This window comes from Vicugna pacos, chromosome 11, assembly GCF_048564905.1.
Source record: "Vicugna pacos chromosome 11, VicPac4, whole genome shotgun sequence".
NCBI lineage: Eukaryota > Metazoa > Chordata > Mammalia > Artiodactyla > Camelidae > Vicugna > Vicugna pacos.
The window spans coordinates 91,651,343-91,670,297 of record NC_132997.1 but is presented as its reverse complement, the minus strand read 5'-3'; the positions used below and the strand labels follow the sequence as shown (position 1 = coordinate 91,670,297).

General features: G+C 36.9%; 1 protein-coding gene and 1 non-coding gene across 5 annotated transcripts in view; both read right to left on the bottom strand.

Moving 5' to 3' along the window:
• INPP5F (inositol polyphosphate-5-phosphatase F) overlaps window positions 1–18,955 on the bottom strand; it is a 77,027-nt gene that overhangs the window by 19,774 nt on the left and 38,298 nt on the right. For 2 of the 4 annotated variants that reach the window (XM_072971992.1, XM_072971993.1), the window contains 10 exons: window positions 14,150–14,278; window positions 13,760–13,927; window positions 13,588–13,644; window positions 11,175–11,373; window positions 10,243–10,422; window positions 9,099–9,166; window positions 4,530–4,654; window positions 3,476–3,553; window positions 2,437–2,557; window positions 1,097–1,225 (listed from right to left, as the gene is read on the bottom strand). In XM_072971992.1, coding sequence (XP_072828093.1) covers window positions 1,097–1,225; window positions 2,437–2,557; window positions 3,476–3,553; window positions 4,530–4,654; window positions 9,099–9,166; window positions 10,243–10,422; window positions 11,175–11,373; window positions 13,588–13,644; window positions 13,760–13,927; window positions 14,150–14,278 — 1,254 coding nt within the window. Of the gene's footprint in view, window positions 1–1,096; window positions 1,226–2,436; window positions 2,558–3,475; window positions 3,554–4,529; window positions 4,655–9,098; window positions 9,167–10,242; window positions 10,423–11,174; window positions 11,374–13,587; window positions 13,645–13,759; window positions 13,928–14,149; window positions 14,279–18,955 lie in introns of those variants that run through there. The other 2 variants (XR_012077625.1, XM_072971995.1) reach the window with 2 other exon arrangements.
• LOC116282546 (U6 spliceosomal RNA) lies at window positions 10,679–10,787 on the bottom strand. Its single transcript, XR_004192082.2, has one exon. It is a non-coding gene; the product is annotated as a U6 spliceosomal RNA (small nuclear RNA).

Sequence of the window (18,955 nt, the reverse complement as noted above, 5' to 3'; positions counted from 1 at the left end):
GATCTTAGAGGAAAGCTTTTAGTTTTTCACTACTGGGTATGATGTGAGCTAAGAGTCTGTCATATATGGCCTTTATCACGTGAGTACATTCTTTCTACACCCAATTTTTTGAGTTTTTATCATGAAAAGATGTTGAATTTTGTCAAATTTTTTTTACATCTATTAAGACAATCATATGATTTTTACCTTTCATTCTATTGATGTGGTATTAACATATTAATTGATTTTTGAATTTTGAACTAGGGGTAAGTCCACCCTTGATCATGGTATGTGATTCTTTTAATGTGCTGTTCAATTTGGTTTGTTAGTATTTTGCTGAGAACTTTTGCATATATATCAACCAGGGACATGGGCCCATTCTTGCTGTGTCCTCTTCTGGCTTATGTATCAGGGCTTCATAAAATTAGTTTGAAAGTTCCCTCTTCTAATCATCATAGAAAAATAATAAAACTTTTCTTCAGCATTTACTGTGTGTCAGGGAATGGCCTAAACTCTCACATGCATTAACTCATATAATCCCATGACAATTTTCTGAAGTGGGCCTAGTATTATTCCTGTTTTACAAATGAGGAGACAGACACAGAGAAGTTAAGTGACTTGCTCACAGCCACAGAGCTATTAAGAGGCAGGGTTGGGATTCAAATTCAGAGGAGGCAAATTATACTAAGGACCCAAATCCCACCAACACAGACATGTTTTGTTTTGTCTGTGTTAAGTTTAAAAAACCAACTATTACACATAAAATTTCTAATTTCCAAACTTCCTTGAAAACTGGGAGATCTAGCAACACTGAGCCTCCATCCCCATTAGGAAGTAGCAAAACAGCACCTTCCTGAGACAACATATGCTCTTTCTCAGGTCCCCACAGCCCATTTCTCCCTTTAATTTAATGGGTGGCCTGTTTAAGTCACATTACCTGGCACCTGTAGGGATCTCAATGTGTGACCCCTGCCTTACCCAAGCATTCCAGAAAGGAGTCAACTGCATAGATCTATCACCTGTAACCCACATACTTTTCTCTCAAAAACCAAGTTGGTTTTAAATCGAATTCTATGTCCCACAGAATAATCCAGAGATGCTGGCTGCAGGTGCTTACCTTCAGAGCAGCTGTCCCAGCATACTGTCTGCTAATGGAGTCACCATTGTTGGCCCACATTATCTGGTAGATCCGATTGCATTTCACTGGTAGTGGCTGCTCCGGGGGCATCACACCTAATTTTTTCAGCTAAAATTAATATATTGGTGGATTAACTGCATATAAGCCAGGAAAAAGTATAGCATAAAATGTATACCGCAGAAAAAAAGAAGCATGTGCACATACAATCTAGGACCCTTAAATAAATGATTTCAGACTTTTTCAAAATAAAGCACCACTTGAGAGACAAATTTATGAATTGCTACAGCTGAATAAATAAAAAATTTATACTCTTTTGGCATAATCTTTAATGCGTAGGTTCATACTATTCTATTTTGTCTGGTTTTAGATTTGCCTATGAAGTGAAAAGAAGTATCAAAAAATCATACAGAAAAAAAAATCATACAGAAACAACAATAATATTAACAGTAGCAGAACAGTAAGCCCCCAGTAAATGTTAACTCTGGGACCACCGCTGGGGTTCTAAGGGTTTTTTGACATAAATTATTCATTTACTCCTCATAAGAACCCTATGCAATCAATACTCTTAAAGATGAGGAGACAGAAGTTTGGGAAGGTTGAGTTCTTCGCATGGGGTCAACACCTAGTATGTGGTAGAGCCAGGGCTTGATCTCCAAACGTGACACTAGAAGGCATCCTCAAAGAATAGTCACAGCCTCTATCAGAAAAAAAACGGAAACCATGCTAGGAATGTCAACCTTAGGAATTCATTACCCAGGTGTCAGAGGGCTAAAAGATCTAAAAGAGACACAATAACTGCAGGAAACAGCTGCCACCAGCGAGGGTTGGGGCACAAAGGGAAGAGGCTGGTTCTGTGCTGTCAAAGGAACTACAGCCCCCAGAGAGGGCACTGATGATGGGAATATAACACAGATGAAGAAGTTTGTCCCTTTTTCCTCTTCTAGCCTCATGGTCTTCCTTTAATGCCCTTTATTGGCAGAGCCTGACATGGAACCAGCTGGTTGGGCAGAAAGGTGGCATGCAGACCCCATACCCCAAACACAGAAGGGAGAGTTTAGAGCTGAGAGAAAAAGGTAAATGACTACATAGTACCATGCAGTAGAATTTTAAATGTTGAGCCTCACATTTTTTAAATGAGTACTTAAGAAAATGCCATTTGATTCAACTGATTTCTAGTGAAGGCTATACTCTCCATGTTTCAAAGCAACAAGGATGTTTGCATGCTATAAATTTTCTATGGAACAAAGATTTTAGTTACTTGCTTACATGTGAAAAAAAATTAAAAATGAATATTTACAATCCAGCAGACTCCAAATTACCTGCTGTTCCATGACCACTCGTGCGATGGCAGCTTGGACCACGTTAGTACGATCCAGGCAATCCATGCAATTAACTCGAAAAATTCCTTCTTGTTTACATATTACCCCAGCTTGATCAACCCTTTTCAAAAACAGTGTGGAATTATTTTACAATATAAAATACTTCAAGTTTTTCAAAAACCACAATTCTTTAAAGTATAACAATAATAACAGCAGCACTGGTTATCAATTTGCTGGGAATATTATGATACGGCAGGTATTACTGAGATCTTTATAGACATTATTATAAATTTACACAAGAACTTGACAAGGAAGATATTATCTCCACTTCGAAAAAAAACCTGAGGTGCGGAAAGAGTGACTTGGCTGAGTCACACAACTAGTAGGCAGAGCTGACACAACCCCTAGTCAGGCTCTTCTACACATTTAAGACCAGAAGGCACTTTAAAACACCATCCTTTAAAATACCATCCTTTTTGACTCCAAGTAGAAATGCATCTAAACTAGCTTGAACAGACTAATTCACTTTACCACCCAGCGAGGAGTCATGCAGCATGCCTCACTCATCTAATTTCTCTGGCCACCCATGGCTTTAAAGTCTAACCAAATGTTCTCCCTGTCCTTTAAGCCAATTTCCTCTTCCTACATCTCCCTCCCACAGTCTGAGAATCACGTTTCCTTTTCTGACAATTTTTAAATGCCCCCAAACTAAGACCAAATACCCCTAAGCCTTCCCTCCCATGTTAGGGACCAAGAGGAAATGTAGACCACGGAGCATTAGAAGGGATTAAAGAACAGTCACAGAGCACTTCACTCCATTTTGCTCGACCGTCTGACACCTTTTCCCTGTTCAAAGCTAATACTGCCTAAATGATTAACATTCTCTTGAAAGGAGAATAGAAATTGGGAAGCAAAACAAGAAAAGCAAAAATCCTTTCTCAGCTTGCTGCTATTATTTTAATGCTCAGTGGTACTAGACGAACACATATGATTTCACAGACCAAGAGTTTGTCAAATAGATTTCTAATGAAATACCTACCAACACCACTTCATGTCAAGAATAATGTCATAAATGGCATCTGTCAGTGTTTGAACATTCTCAAACTTCATTCCTCGGCTAACATACATGCCAAGAGAAAGAAAAGAATCTTTAACAACAATTTTTTTTAACTTAAGATGATACTTAAGGCTGCTTAGAAAAATTTTTTTAAATTATTACTTTAAGTATATGAGATTAACACTACTATAAATTATATAAGCAATTGTATAAATGCTTATAACTAATCTGCATTATGAAAGGAAATATACTGAAACATATCACAGATATTAGAAGCTTCTTTCCCCACTAAATTTTCAATACCTAAGTAAATGAACCCACATTAGAACCAGGATTATGATAAAACAAACTTGCTTTCAGAATATACACAAGTTAAAGTTACCATCAAAATGACTTATTTTTCCAGAGCAAACTCTAGTGAAGTTTATCCAGAGGCAGGAAAAGTATTACTAACAGAGTATGAAGACGAGCCAGCAGGATGTTTTTTTAAAATTTTTTTTTACACTTTCTTTTTTTCTTTTCTTTTTCTTCTTTCTTTTTTTTTTTTTTTTTTTTGGTGAAGTGGGGAGGCAATTAGGTTTATTTATTTATTATTGTTATTTTAATGGAGGTACTGAGGATTGAACCCAGAACCTTGTGCATGCAAAGCACTCTACTCTTCAGCTATACCCTACTGGCAAGGATGATTTTTAAGTAAGGGAACTCTTACTTCTGCCAGGCTCAAACTCAAGAAGAAAGGAAAAAGCTCCAGAAGTTCTTTAACTGAACAATAAAAGGAAAAATGGAACTCTAAGCCCGAGTCATTTGGAATAGAAAGACTACAAATATTTCAGGAACAATTAACCTAAGTTTTTAGCCAAAATAAAACTCATATGAAAATGGAACTAAGTAAACAAATGATACTCCTTCTGTTTCCAACAATAAGGAGAAGAAGAAATGTTTCTTCCCAATAAAGAGAAAACAAGCTAGGTCCCTTTGGCAGCATCTACTACGAACACTAAAACTGATCAAAACTCATCTCAGGAAGTCATCTTACCAGTGCTCGTGGAAGTCAAACGAAACGTAAGTGAGGTGTGAGTTGTTAAAGAGTAACACTTGCTTCAAGTAAGCATCACCGATAATTTTCTCTCTTCCTGCCTGGTCTACCAAATTAATAATAACCTGTGAGAGTGAAGAAAAGGGAAAAATTCAGTTTAATCAGAAATTAGATGCATAATATGATTTTTTACTGAATTTATTTAGAAGTATGTTTTAGAAATATTATATAGCTATGCTTAGAAATCAATCCACTCAAGCATCAGTTTTTTTTCCTATAAAATTAGATTTTCATTTGCTATATCTAGGTTTATAAGAATTCTTTACATCAATGGCATGAATACCTTTTTTATACATAATACATTTGCAATAACCTATTAGAACACATAATGAAAACAAGGTCCTTTATAATAGCAGGTATTTTAAATACCTACAGTAAGTTTTAAATAAACATACAAGACCTACATACTAGGCACTGAAATTTTGCTGAAATACAGAAAAGATAAACTAAATAAATGGAGACACACACCATGGTGCTAGATGGCAAGATTCAATATTGTAAATGTGTCAAGTCTCCTTAGGCTAATCTTAACATCTTAACAATCCCCATCAAAATTCCATCAGGATCTTTCTATGGACTTGACAAGTTAATTTTAAAGTTTTTCTGGAAGAGTGAATAACATGGGAAAAATTTTTGAAAACTAATAACAACAAACTTTCCCACTGGAGAGCAAAACACACTGCAAACCTATAGCAATTAAAACAGTGGTGAGAGTGCAGAGAAATGAATCACTCAACAGAACAGGACAGATGGCCCAGAGATAGACCTATGTACACTGAGGAATCTAAGATATGGTAATATCATTCTGGGATAAAGATGGACTACTGTATAAATGGTATTGGGATAACTGTCTATCTATGAGGGGAGGGGGAACTTAAGTTAGCCCCCTGCATCTCATTATTCACAAAGTAAATTCTAGATGCATTAATGATCTAAATATTTTTTCTTCAAGTTATAAAAAAAAGCTAGAAGAAAATTTGGAATGATTTTTCCCTAATTGTAGGATGGCACATACCTTTTTAAGCATAACAAAAAACAGAAAGCATAAAGAAGATAAGTGACAACACGAAAATTTAAAACCTCTGTACCAAATGACAGTATAAGCAAAGATTAAAAAAAAAAAAGGACTACCTAGGGGACTATATCTGTAACACAAAAACCATTAATATATAGAGTGCTATAAATTCAGTAAGAAAAAAATGGATACAGAAGATATTCACAAGAGAAAATGTACAAATAGCCAATAAACATGAGACTACAACTTTGTTAATTAAGAAATGCAAATTTTAAAACAGAAAACCAGTTTTCACCCATAGGCAGGCAAAAACTGAACACTAAACATAGACAGCATTATACAGTGTGGGAATAAATGGGAATCTATCAGGGTGGGGAATGGGCACTAGCTCCCATTGTGGCTGAGAGTTTAAACTGGTGTAATCTTGGGGAGCAACTGAGCAGTAGGTATCAACCTAAATATACTGTTTGATCCAGTCATTTCACTTCCAGAAGAATTGGTTATGTTAAATAACTGCCATGAGATATTAAGTGAAAACAGTTGCAGAATAGTGTATATGGTATAGTCCTCTTTTGATTTAAATTTTGAATGTATACATATACATGTGTCAAGATGTTTTTGCTGCAAAGGACAAATCATTGACTCAAATCTCAGAACAAAAGCCTGTTCTGAACCTCAGAAGTCTGGAGGTTGCATGGTTCCAGAATTGCTTTATTCAGTGGTTACCAAAATCAGTTCTTTCCACCTTTTTTGTTCTACCATCCTCATATTGGTCAGTTCTCAGGCTAATGAACTAGCCTTGACATAGCTGCAGTAGCACCAATCAAATTCAGACACAACCACCACCAAGGGACTACTGGCTCTTGTATTTCTTCTGATTAGAACAGGAAATCTTTCCCAGAAGCCTCCTAGCAGACTTCCCTTCACATCAGACTTCACTGGCCAAACTGCCAATTAACTGAACATAGGCCTACACCTAAGTCAGTCGCAGGCAAGAGCAGTAGCAATGACACCACGACTGAGTCAGACCGACCGTGGGCCCACCTCCCAGAGGGCAATTACCCAGGGTGGACAAAACAGTACTCCTGGTACTGTTAGAAAGGAACAAATGTCTGCTCAGTACATACAGCTATAAAGTTGATGTGTATAAACAGGTCTTGAGAGTCAACAGGGAGCAGGAAGGACGGTGACTGCCTTTACACACCTTAGTATTGCTTCAATTTTCACAATGATTATGTGTTACATTTAAATTGTTGTCTACTCTCTACAATGTTACTTACAATTACACTTATTGCCAGTACATGAAATTTATTCACATCATAAAAAATGCAAACATGGATAAATGTCACATCCTTCCCGATCACAACCAAGTCTGCAGCCTTCCCTGAAGGTAATTCCTGTTACAAGTCTGATGTGTGCCTTTCAGCCCACCTAAGTGCATTCCTATATAAATATGCATACCATATATGAGTAAGCACACACACATAAATGTAGAAGAGAATTACATATGTATAAATGACATGGTTTTGTAGGATTTTTAAAATGGCAACATGCCATATGCTGTTACAGTCCTTCCCTCACTCCACTGTATGATTTTAAGATCCTTCCACGTTAGTAAACACAGAAAAGATCAACATCATCATTTTTAACCATTTGTATTCAACACTTTAGACTTGCTGTACTTTAGTTACCCAGTGACCTCCTGATGAACAATTAGGGTTTTTTTTTTTAAATGCTGCAATTAATGTTCTTATAGATGCCTCCCTGATTGAACATATGCTTCTCTCAGGGAGATTAAAAAAATTTATTTTTGTATTAGAGTTCCAGATGCTCCACAATCTTGACAAAACTTGCACTTCCCATCTTTTTTATTTTAGTCATTCTGGTGTGTAAGTGGTGGTTTGAGTTTGCATTTCCCATCTGACTTATGGAGTAGAGCTCCTTTTCATGTTTATCAGACTTTTAAACACCCTTTTTCATGAAGAGTCTGCTCAAGTCTTTTGTTCAGTTTTCTTCTGGGCTGTATATCTTTTTTTTATGGATTTATAGTTTTTAACATACTCTAGATATGAGTCCTTTATCATATATATATTCTCCCACTTTGTGAATTGCCTTTCCATCCTCTTAATGGTGCCTTTTAATAGTCAGAAGTTCTTTATTTTAGTAAAGTCAAATTTATCAATTTTTTCATTATGGTTGGTGCTTTTTAAGTCCTATTTCATTTTAATATAACATTTTAATAAATATAACAGTTATAGTAGTATCTTATACTCAAAATATTTGATAATTCAATAAAGTTTCAATAAATAAATGATAAAGTTGTAAGATTAAAAATTTAGTAAAGTCCATTTAATCAATTTTTTTCATTATGGTTTAAAGCCCTGCTTAAGACTGAAGGTCAAAAGATGTTCTTTCTGTATTTTCGTCTCCAAGGCTTATTGTTTATAAACTTTTCACATTTAGACCCACATCCATCTGGAACTGGTTTTTGTATATGGTATGTAGGATAGCTATCAAAAAGCAAATTACTGCATTAACAGTATAAGAATACCTTATTTTGACTGATAATACCATTCAAAATGGCTACAGCAACTTATGCTCCCTCTAGTGATGTGTGAAAGTTCTCATTTCCCCAATTACCCGCCCTTCTCTCTTATTATCAACTTTATATTTTTTTTTCAGCCTGAGGGTTTGCTTTTTGCTTTCCTGCTGGGACCTTCTTTGGGATTGCACAAAATGTGTATTATAATTTTGGAAGAACTGAAATCTGTTCAATACTGAGTATTTCCTTCCAGGAACATGGTATTTTCTCTCCATTTACTCAAGTTTTCTTTTGTGTTCTTCAGTAACTCCCCCATCCCAACCACCACCCCCACCACCACTTCAATACATTTGATATCTTTTTTGTATGTTTAGTAGATTTTAGGCTATTTATTCCTATTTTGTTTTTGTTGCTGTTAGGAAAATGCATCCCATAGCATTATACCTTCAGACTGGTCATTGCTAATGGATAAGAGAATCAGATTATTATAATCTTGTATAGGAAATTTGGTCATTTTATTGAACTTGCATTTCACCTAACAGTTCTCCACTGATTTTGGTTTCTATGTTCACATACCTACATATGAGTGTATGAATACATGGGAAAGGTGGGCAGAGGGAAAAAAAGATCCTGAAGGATACATATCAAACTGTTATCTCAAAGAGGTAGAGCTGTAGGTGTTGCCGAGAGATGTCATTCATACCTTACTCGAGATACTTCTCAGACTGTAATAACTGACAGCAGACTAACCTCATCTAAAAACAGTCTAAAGAAGCTGACTCAGTGATAATTCTTAAAGAATATTCTTTATATGTGTCCTTTAACTTCATGACAAATGCCATTTTTCTTAATTATGAATTGTACATTGTTATTTCATGAAACTTAAGAAACAGATACACAACCATTTCTAAAAATATGAAGGAACATTTTATTACTACAGATCAAATCCCACCTGTTTTTTGTAAATTTTCAGTTGTTCTTCAAAATGGGCACAGAAATAGGCAACAGTGTCCTTTTCACCTACAAAGAAGTGATACAAAATCTATTTTTCCTTCCCAGGTTTAATACAGAAATTAGTGTCTATTCCAGCTTCACTCTTACTTTTAAATAATTTATTGACAGCCCAAATGTAACTAAGATCGTCTAAAACCAGTATTTTAAAATGAAATGCTAAGCCAAAGATCTAATTTCTTTCTTTTCCCCCAAGTGGACTTAACTGAAACATACTGAATGTGGCAACCATGAAACCATGACATTTATTATTTATATATCCAGCCTACTTGTCAGAAACCGTTTCATGTTGTTTATAATAAATGAATAAAACCCTCTTTAAAACAAGGATATTAAAAACTCAAGTTTTACTGAATTCTCACAAATATAAATTAAGTTTTGAGAGAAAAATATTCTGAACAATTTTTAAAATCAGCCTCATTCAATAATCTAATTAGTGGGCATGACTTAGCTATTCCAGTGCTAAAGTTAAAATACTGGAAGAAATTAAATCCTTAATATTTAAAACAACAAATCTTTCCCAGTGAAACATTTGATTTAAAGGCATTTTATCTACTTTTTGTAGATGCTGCCTCGTTAAGAAATTTCCTTTGGGGAGCGTATAGCTCAGTGGTAAAGTACATGCTTAGCATGCACGAGGTCCTGGGTTCAATCCCCAGTACTTCCATTAAAAATAATAATAAGTGAATAAATAAATGAACCTAATTATCTCCTCTCCCAAAAAACCCAAACAAATAAATAAATAAAAATTTTAAAAAAATTTTTAAAAAGTTCCTGCTTCTACAAATACTGGCTATATTTACTCTTTACCAAAATTAGTCATGTAATAAAGTATTCTTCAAAGAAACAAATTAAAATCTGTGAAAAAGCTATGTTTTGCTGTATTTTGGATTTTTTTTACTGTTAATTACTTAAACTGTCAAAAACCATTATTATTTTTGTGATTTTATTACATCACTATTAAATTTCACCTAATGAGATACTGCTTTAAATGATATATCTGGCAAAATGAACCCAAACCTATAAAGTATTTTTAAAACATCCCCTCTGAAATCGTTTGCAAACCCAATAATTGACAGGCTTACTTCTGTCCAGCCGAGGCCTTGGATTATATCGATATCCAACCTGGCTCCAAAAGACAGGCACAGAGCCTCGTGTTTGAATAAATGACAAGGTATGATTATGCACATGAATTAATTGCTCAGTTTCTACATAATTTGCAACATTTCCATTTTTATCCACTCCTCTTCGTTTATAACGCATTCCTAAAAGAAAATTAAAACAGAAAACAGCAACATTAAAAAAAAATTATTTAATCTGACTAGATATGCTTCTTAACCAAATCTGTGTCTTTTAGAATAGCCTTGGGGATCTAACGTGCAACTGCCAGGCAGAACAGTATCAACTTACCCAAAATCATGCCTGTATTCACCATTTTTTTTTTTACTGAGTTATAGTCAGTTTACAATGTTGTGTCAATTTCCAGTATAGAGCACAAACTTTCAGTTATACATGAACATAAAAAATATGGAATTCTTCACGAATTTGCGTGTCATCCTTGTGCAGGGGCCATGCTAATCTTCTCTGTATCATTCCAATTTTAGTACATGTGCTGCCGAAGTGGAAACTCACCATTGTTTTTAAAAAGCTGAAGCTGAGATAGTTCCTGTGAACTGAAAGAGAATGGTTTTCCCAAAGGTACTAGCACTCAGGAAGGATTTATTACTGTGATACATGCTGTCAGTAGGAACAATGGTGTTTCGAAGCACATCCCAAGTGACTTTCTTCTCTTTTCCAAATATATACATTTCCTTTTCTTTCTCCTTTTGTTAACTCTCCCCCATTCACTTCTCTCCAAAAAATTGGTCCCCAATTACATGACACTATTAGAGTCACTGAGCACTTTGAAGCCAACTGTGTCTCCAAATCCATTATTGTCATTAGCATTTCAATACATCTGCAGATGTTCCATTTTCATCTGGATTTGATTTGCACACTATAATAGGCCTCCACTCACCTGCTCTGTGCCTACTTCGGCGTGAAATGAGAGCCACAAGAAATCGTGGGTGAATGTCATCTACACAGGTAGACTCCTGAGGGGGGGTCTCTGGGCTGCTTTTTTCATCATCAGATGATTCATTATAATTAACCACAAGTTCTTCAATCTGCACAAAACCTTGGATAATGGGAATAATCCAAAAGTCCACATCCGGTGTCTGAAAGTAATATGAATATCATGTTGTTTCTATTCTGTACAGCACTGCTACTTCCTTAAACCCTAACAGTAGCTATCACATACTTGTCAGCTTATTAGAAGCAGAAACCTTCCATCCTTTAACCATATCTTCTGCTTATTGGGCAACATATTTTCTGTTTATTGGAGAACATTAAGGAATGGAGGGAGAGGAGTGAAGGGAAAGTCTTTCCTTTACTTTTATGGTGGTCACTGAAAAGGAGCTGCCTGAGAGGCACCACAGCATAGAAGCCAGACTGCAGAGTGCACATCGAAGCTCTACCACTTACTCCCTCACTGAGGTGAATCACTTAACCATACCATGCCTCTCGATGTCCTGCTTCGTGAAAGAAGAAAAACTACCTTATAAGGTTGTTGTGAAGATGAAACACATAAAATCTAAAAGGATTTAGCACAGTGCCTGCCTTATAGTAAAAATTTAACAAATGTAGCTATTATGGTATTTTTGTTGGCCTAGAAAAAAACAAAGCTTAAAGGTCGATTTTCAATTCCCAACTGTATTAAGCCTTTAATAAAATACAACCAACTCTGATCACTTTATTATGAAATACAGAGGCCTATTCTATTTCCTACTTTAGAAAAAAATCTTGGATTTTGCCAGGCTAAAATTCAAATAGTAAGTGAACCATCCCCCTCACCGCCAAACAAAAAATCCTCTCCATAAATATCTTACTTTAAAAAGCCATCCAACATAATCAGGAGAGAAGTAATTAAAGTCAGAGATTTCCTCTTCTGTGTCTCTCAGATTAGGAATACTCAGATTTCTCAACTGACTACACGCAGAGACAGTACAGGATGAAAAGAGCTCTTAGTCCTCCTTTCTCCCCTGTCTCCGCAGTTCTATCTAGCCTTAATCTCAGTATTAACTTCAAATCCACCTCTTCTTCCACAACCATATTGTTCATGGTTTTATCTTATGGAGCCTGCAGAGAGGATCTTAGGAAGATGGTTAGAACTGAAAACAGTGAAGGCTTTATCTGCATTCATTATTCTTATCATCATTCTCATTATTCGTATTTTTGTTCTAGCAATAACTGTAAGACTCTTGAAAGAAACAAAAATGTATAGTGCCAAATGCTACCTTTACAGTAAGTCATCAGTTTTAAATGGTATTGCTAAGTGCCTGACAAAAACTCTACAAAACATAGTAGAGCTCAAGACATAAGCAAACAGAACAAATACTCATTATAAGCACCCTTATTTTTCCTCCCCTGTCATTGAGATTTGGTGGTCATGGTTTGAACAGCATCATTAAGAGGTGAGAACATTTTCATGCCTCATTCTCAGAAGCATGATAGATACTTAGTTTTAGACACCACTAGATAAAGAAGTCAAAATGAGGGTGAGGGGCAGGGTGCAGCTCAAGTGGTAGAGGGCATGTTTAGCATGCACGAGATCCTAGGCTTAATCTCTAGTACCTCCTCTAAAAATAAATAAGTAAACCTAATTACCTACCCCCACCAAAAAAAAGTCAAAATCATTTATACTAACCACCACCAAGGAGAAACACAAAGGAAAAAAGTTTCAACTTTCTGAAAGGTTAAGAAAAGATAATTTGTGACTTTATTCAGCTTCTTGCTCAATTTGTGTCCAAAACAGTAACTGGTACATAGCCAGCTTTCCATAAATGTTGGCTGATTGACTGAATAAATGAATTGTCCTTAGACAGTCACAATTCTCCGACATACAGGGCAGAGTAAAGGGGGAAGGTAAATATTAAACTAGAAGGAACTTCAAGCAATAATCTCATCATATTCCTTGTCTTCTCTGATTTAAATACTGGCAGTACTGGAATGTTCTTAGAGATCTGTCTGCACCAATTTCCAGATGAGGAAACAGAACAGTTAAATGACTGACATCATTAAAGGAAAACTGGGCTTCAACATTTCCAATGGGTACAAACAAAATAACTCTTTTACAGGAACTCTTATGGACATTAGTTCCACAGCCTTAAATTAGGACTATCCTATGAGAAGCTGCTAAAAACATAGGCCTGTGGCCAAACTGTCGAATTGTGAAATACCTTAAAACAGTGACTTGGTTTTCCCTAGCTAAATGATTCCCATTCTATAGGGGAAAACATTAACGTAACATTTTAATTTTATTTTAGTACTATTTAAAAATATTTGCTTAACAACTACAACTAGCTTAGAATATTTTAGCAACAACTACTCACACCAATCTCAGTGAGATCCTGTATCATGTATTTATTCCAAAAAAATCGGTCATCAACCTGGAAAAGACAGAATAAACAGTTCAGAAACATGTTGTTTTAGTTTTCCTACAGAAGCCAAACAGGTCCATAAATTGTTCTGGGGGCAAACCCTGCTCTGAGCTATGAGAGGTACCTTTTGCCAGAGGGGACGGGGGTCCCTCTCCCCAGCGCTTTGCCTCTGCACTGAATTGGTCAGGTCATAGGTCAAGCTATAGTAAAAGGATTCCGAGTCCATGAACATCTTCAGCAACTCTTCAAGTAATCTTCTCTCTAACTTCTCCTTTTCCTTACTTTCCTTAACCTATAAGAAATTAATCTACTGTTACTGCAGGAATTAAATGGAAAGCATCATGTGGATAATACACAACTCCTTAGGAGAAAAATGAAAATTATCCCAAGGACATGCAGAGACAGTGCTTTAATATAACAAGTAGTTGGAAAATAAGTTTACCAGTAGAAAAATCACCCCTTAATTTGAAACTAATCAAAGGTGAATTCAAGCCCATATCAACTAAACTCTTACTTTCTTTTTATTAGGAGCAGACACATTGGATTTAATATGCGTAAAGGTCTTCAGTAGAAACTTTGAATCATCAGGAGATGGTATAATCTTCTCTGGCTTGTTAATTCCAAAATGATGCTTCTTACAGAGCTAAATAATTAGGAAGAGAAGGAGAATTCATTATGAGTAATATCTCGTTAAACGTTCGAGTATGAGCGCAGAAGCGCCGCTAATGCTCATGCACTGTGGGTAAAACCTCACGAGCAGGCAAAATAATCAAGTAGACAATTGATACTAGAAAACAGAGCTGAGGTTTCAAGGATTAAAAAGCTACAGTAGAGGATTAGCAAAGAATACAGGGCAGGATATACTTAGGATTTCGGGGTAGAAACTTCAGGTTAGAACCGTAATTATAGTAAGTTCTTATCTAATATAATTGAAGAATAAAATGCTCTGGCTGAGGTTTATTAGTGCTTTAAAAATTAGCATCTAAGATTTAAAATACTGCAAAATATACATCTGCTGTTTTAGGCACACTTCTTTACAGTAATCTGTGCTAAACATTCATGCTAGTTAATTGCATGTTTTGAGTGAGAAGATGTCAACAGTCTGCTCTATGGGGAATCTAAAAAGCTGGGCATTTCAACCACTTTCTCTTCTAGCCTCAAACATACTAATGAAATCAGAATAAAAACATACTCTCTGGGTTCAGAGATTAAATTTGAAGAAGCAGTAAGTAGGGGCTGCAGGAAATGTGTATTGTAGTCCAACTGACAAAGGTGAGGAAGAGGACAAGAATGTGTTAAGAGGATCTAGAGATTACTATCTGGTTAGAGGCAAGCATTTTACACATAATTTCGTGTGGCTCAACACACAAGAATTCTATTGACCATGTGCAGGCTAATCTCATTGTTCAATACACTGGTTTTATTGCTACGCTAAGGGGTAGATTCCTGTTAAGAGCTAACAATTACTAAATGCTTATTACTAGTAGTGTTTTACTTACAAAGTAACTATTACCAGATGATAACCCAGATGAAAAATTTTAGTGAGAATAAATGCTAGTTCAAGCTTTGACTATAATTCTTTTTTTTAAAAAAAAAGAAGGGGGCCCTTTCTGTTTTATCAAATTCAGAAGTAGATAATTCCGTCAATTATACTTCAGTAAAGCTGGAGAAAAAACTGGAAGTGAAGACTGATAACTGGACTAGGCAATCAAATGTAACGCAATCTTAACGGATTTTATGCCTTTTCAAAGTTATGGCTATCACTCTATTCACATGGGTTTCACAGCACGATTACAACTTTACATTGCCCCAGCCCTACCAGTGAAGACAAGGGAACTAAAGGTGAAGTGAAAAAGATTTACAGTCATCCTGCCAAGACCAAGCTAAATTAATTTGCCTTCCAATAAGCAAAACTAACCAGATTTGAGATGAAGGGAAAGAGAAAGAACCAAGCATGTGGACACTGCTCCAGCAATTCTCTCCTCTTCCTCTTTCTGCCAGATCATTCCCACCAACACAGAAACACTGATCTTTCCTCTAGCACCTTCACTTACATACTTCCTCCACCAGCTAGGGTCCTAGGTCTTTGTACTCCTCATTGCCTCCAAACCCTCTCCGCCCACTCTCCCCCTAGCCCGCTCCAACTTGGCTTTGGCCCCCACCACTCCACCTAAATCTATCTTCAGCGTGAACAATGACCTCCACTTCACTAAATGCAGTGGTGGATTCTTGGTCCTTATCTTAACCACCCAGTAGCATTTGACACAGTTCATCTCTCCCCCATCCTTTCTGATACACTGTCTTATTTGGCTTCCACTGGTCACTGTGTACCTTTTTTACTGGTTCCTTCCCAACCATTTGACTTCTTAATGTCTTGACACCTCAGGGTTCAGTCCTTGACCCCTTTCTCTATCTGCATTCACTCCCTCAAAGATTCCACCCAGTCTCACAGCTTCAAATACTATCTACATGCCAAACTTCTCTCCCAGCTGTATATTTCCAGCCCCACTCCTTCCCAAAATTCTAGACTCAGAAATCTCAACATTTCCACTTGGATTTCCATCAGGCACCTCACACTCAACATGTGCAAAACTAGACCCTCATCCTCCCTTCACTGCCTTCATCTCCTACGCCATTCCTCCCCTTGCTTACTCCACTCCACCCACATCGGCCTCTTCACATGTCGGGACTACTTCTACCCCAGGACCTTTGTCCTAGCTGTTCTCTCTGCCCAGACACCCTCTCCCCAGGTATCTTACCATAACCTCCACCCTTCAGCACTCCACCCACCATCTTACTATGCTCAACTTTTATTTCCCATAGCATTTATTGCTTTCCAACATACAACAGAGTATAATTATGTTGATGTTTATCACCTGGCCCCCTCCACTATAATGTAAATTCTAAAATGGCAGAAATCTTTTATTGACACACAAATCTCCAGGGTCTTAGAAGTACTTGTTATAGGAGGTCTCAAAAAAAACACCTGTTAAGCAAATGAATGGGTTCTGACGCTACAAATGTAAGCGGTAACCTCCAGATTCACACATGGGGCATAAAAGTACTCCTGGGAAACCATCACTCCCCTTCTACCATGAATACACCTCACACACCCCCACCTACGTTAGAGAACAGTCACTGGAGTAGTAGAGCTCTCGTTAGTTCCCTGCTGCTGCTTCTGCTTGTAGCACCGAGCAATTGTTGGTTAGCGATTTTTTATATAGAATGTTAATAATTATTGTCATATTCTTAATGCTTTTTAAAAAAAACTGAAAACATGCCTCAAACCTAGTTATAGATTGTTGCAATTTTAATATTCAAAACAGGATATTATGCATTTGTCAGACACAGTTATTCCTTAAGAACGTTCAAATCAGCAAAAATTTCCCCTAGGAATCTATCAAAGATGATTCTGAATACCCAGCTATTCGAAGCAATCTTGGAGCAGCATGTCGAGTCTGCACCCACACTCTCCTGACTCTCAGGATGGGGGTCGTTTTTCTCTGTAGGGCTAGTTTCCTGCTGTGTCTCCTCTAGGATCAGGACCTTGCCCCATCATTCATCTCCTCTCTCCTCTGTTCCAACCTCTCTCTCTCTAACAGCCCCTTTCCTACCACCTTTTAACACTGCCCAAGTTTACCAGAATTTTCTAAAAATCCATTCCTCAAACCCAGATCTCCTCTGTGAGTTAGCAGGGTACAGTGTCACAGTCACTGCAACTGTGAGGACTACAGTCTGACTGAAAAGGACAAACTTTCTAAGAATGTGGCACTAATGATTACACCCTGATGTCTCTTCCTCTGGTCCCTTGATACCTGTCTCGCTGGGTTCTTCCCCAACCTCTGACTGTTCCTTTTCTGTCTTCTTTGCTGGCATTCCTATCTCTAAACATGATAGTGGTTCCCAGTGTCCTGTCCTTAGCTCTCTTCCCATCCTTAATGCTCTGCCTAGAAAATTTCAGCCTCTTTCCTCATTTTAACTACTACTATGTTTAGCTTCATATTTCTAACTCCACTCTTTTGCTCTGAGCTCATGAACCAAAAATATAACATCTCCCCACTACTGACACACTAGTCCCTCAAATTCAGCATCTCCAAAACTGACAAATGTCTGTTTCCCAAATCTTGCTCTTTCTCTGGTACATGCGCGCTCAGGCAATGACTACAGTACCCACCCAATCACTTAAGAAACCTTAGAGTCATCTTCCATTATTCTCCTTGCTAAAGTCTCTCCTATCAACCCAACTACTTCATGTTGATTTTTATTGTATTAATTCAGATCCTTATCTTTTGCCCAGACCAGTGTTTCTCAGGGAGGTTCTACTGGCTTAACTTAAAGACAGGAAAATTATTTTATGCACAATTATCCCACTTAGAGCAGACAACCTAACAGCCTCCTTCCATGAACTGGAGAATCCCACTCCAGCATCAGGCTTAACACACTGAACACGGCTCCAGGCCCCCATCTTCAACGTAGCGCTTTGTGTTCCCTTCACTGTGCAGGGGCCAAATCTCCACCTGCCACTGCCTGCTTCTGGATCCAGAACGCAGGAGGCCTACGGCCTCAGTCTGACCCGCAATCCCATTTATGGTGATAAGGTGCTGCTTCTGTCTAGGCCTGGCAATGACTTGTTTGTTTTTCTTTTGCTTTCTCTTTGTACCTCTATCCTCTTTTCTGGGCTTGGAACAGAGTTGATACAGGCCTAACATCCCTTAACTACCTAATCAACAGCTCCAAAAAAACAAACAAACAAAAAAAACCTCTGAAATCTGTTTTTAAAAGTTTGTTACAAGTCCATTTACTGATAAAATAAACCCTGAACTGATAATGAAGTGATTTATAGTCATCATTTACCTTCTTTAGCATGAATATTCATGATTCTTTAAGAAGTATGAACGTATTGTATTGACGGTAACGTCCCAGACTCACTGGGCATATATAGAATATGTGGAATAACCTTCGGAAAATTCCCCCAAACCTGAGTTCTAAAACAAATATGGCCCCAAAGTTTCCAAATAAGGATTGTGATCTGGATCTGTGATAGCAAAGCACAAACTCACTACAACATCTTATCTAGAAATCTCTGTCTCTTAAAACTGATTTTTCTAAATAGAAATTTAAAATTACTTTAAACATAAACATTTTCAAGTAATATTTTAGAATCTTCCATATACATAGTTAACTTTAAAAAAAAAAAGAAAGAAAGCACAGACCACTACCTTTTTAAAAGGTAAATTTAAATTCAGTCCTACCGAAAAACAGGGATGGAGAAAATTACTTCTTAGGCTCGATCCCTTCCAGTCCTAAAATGCTTTGTTTA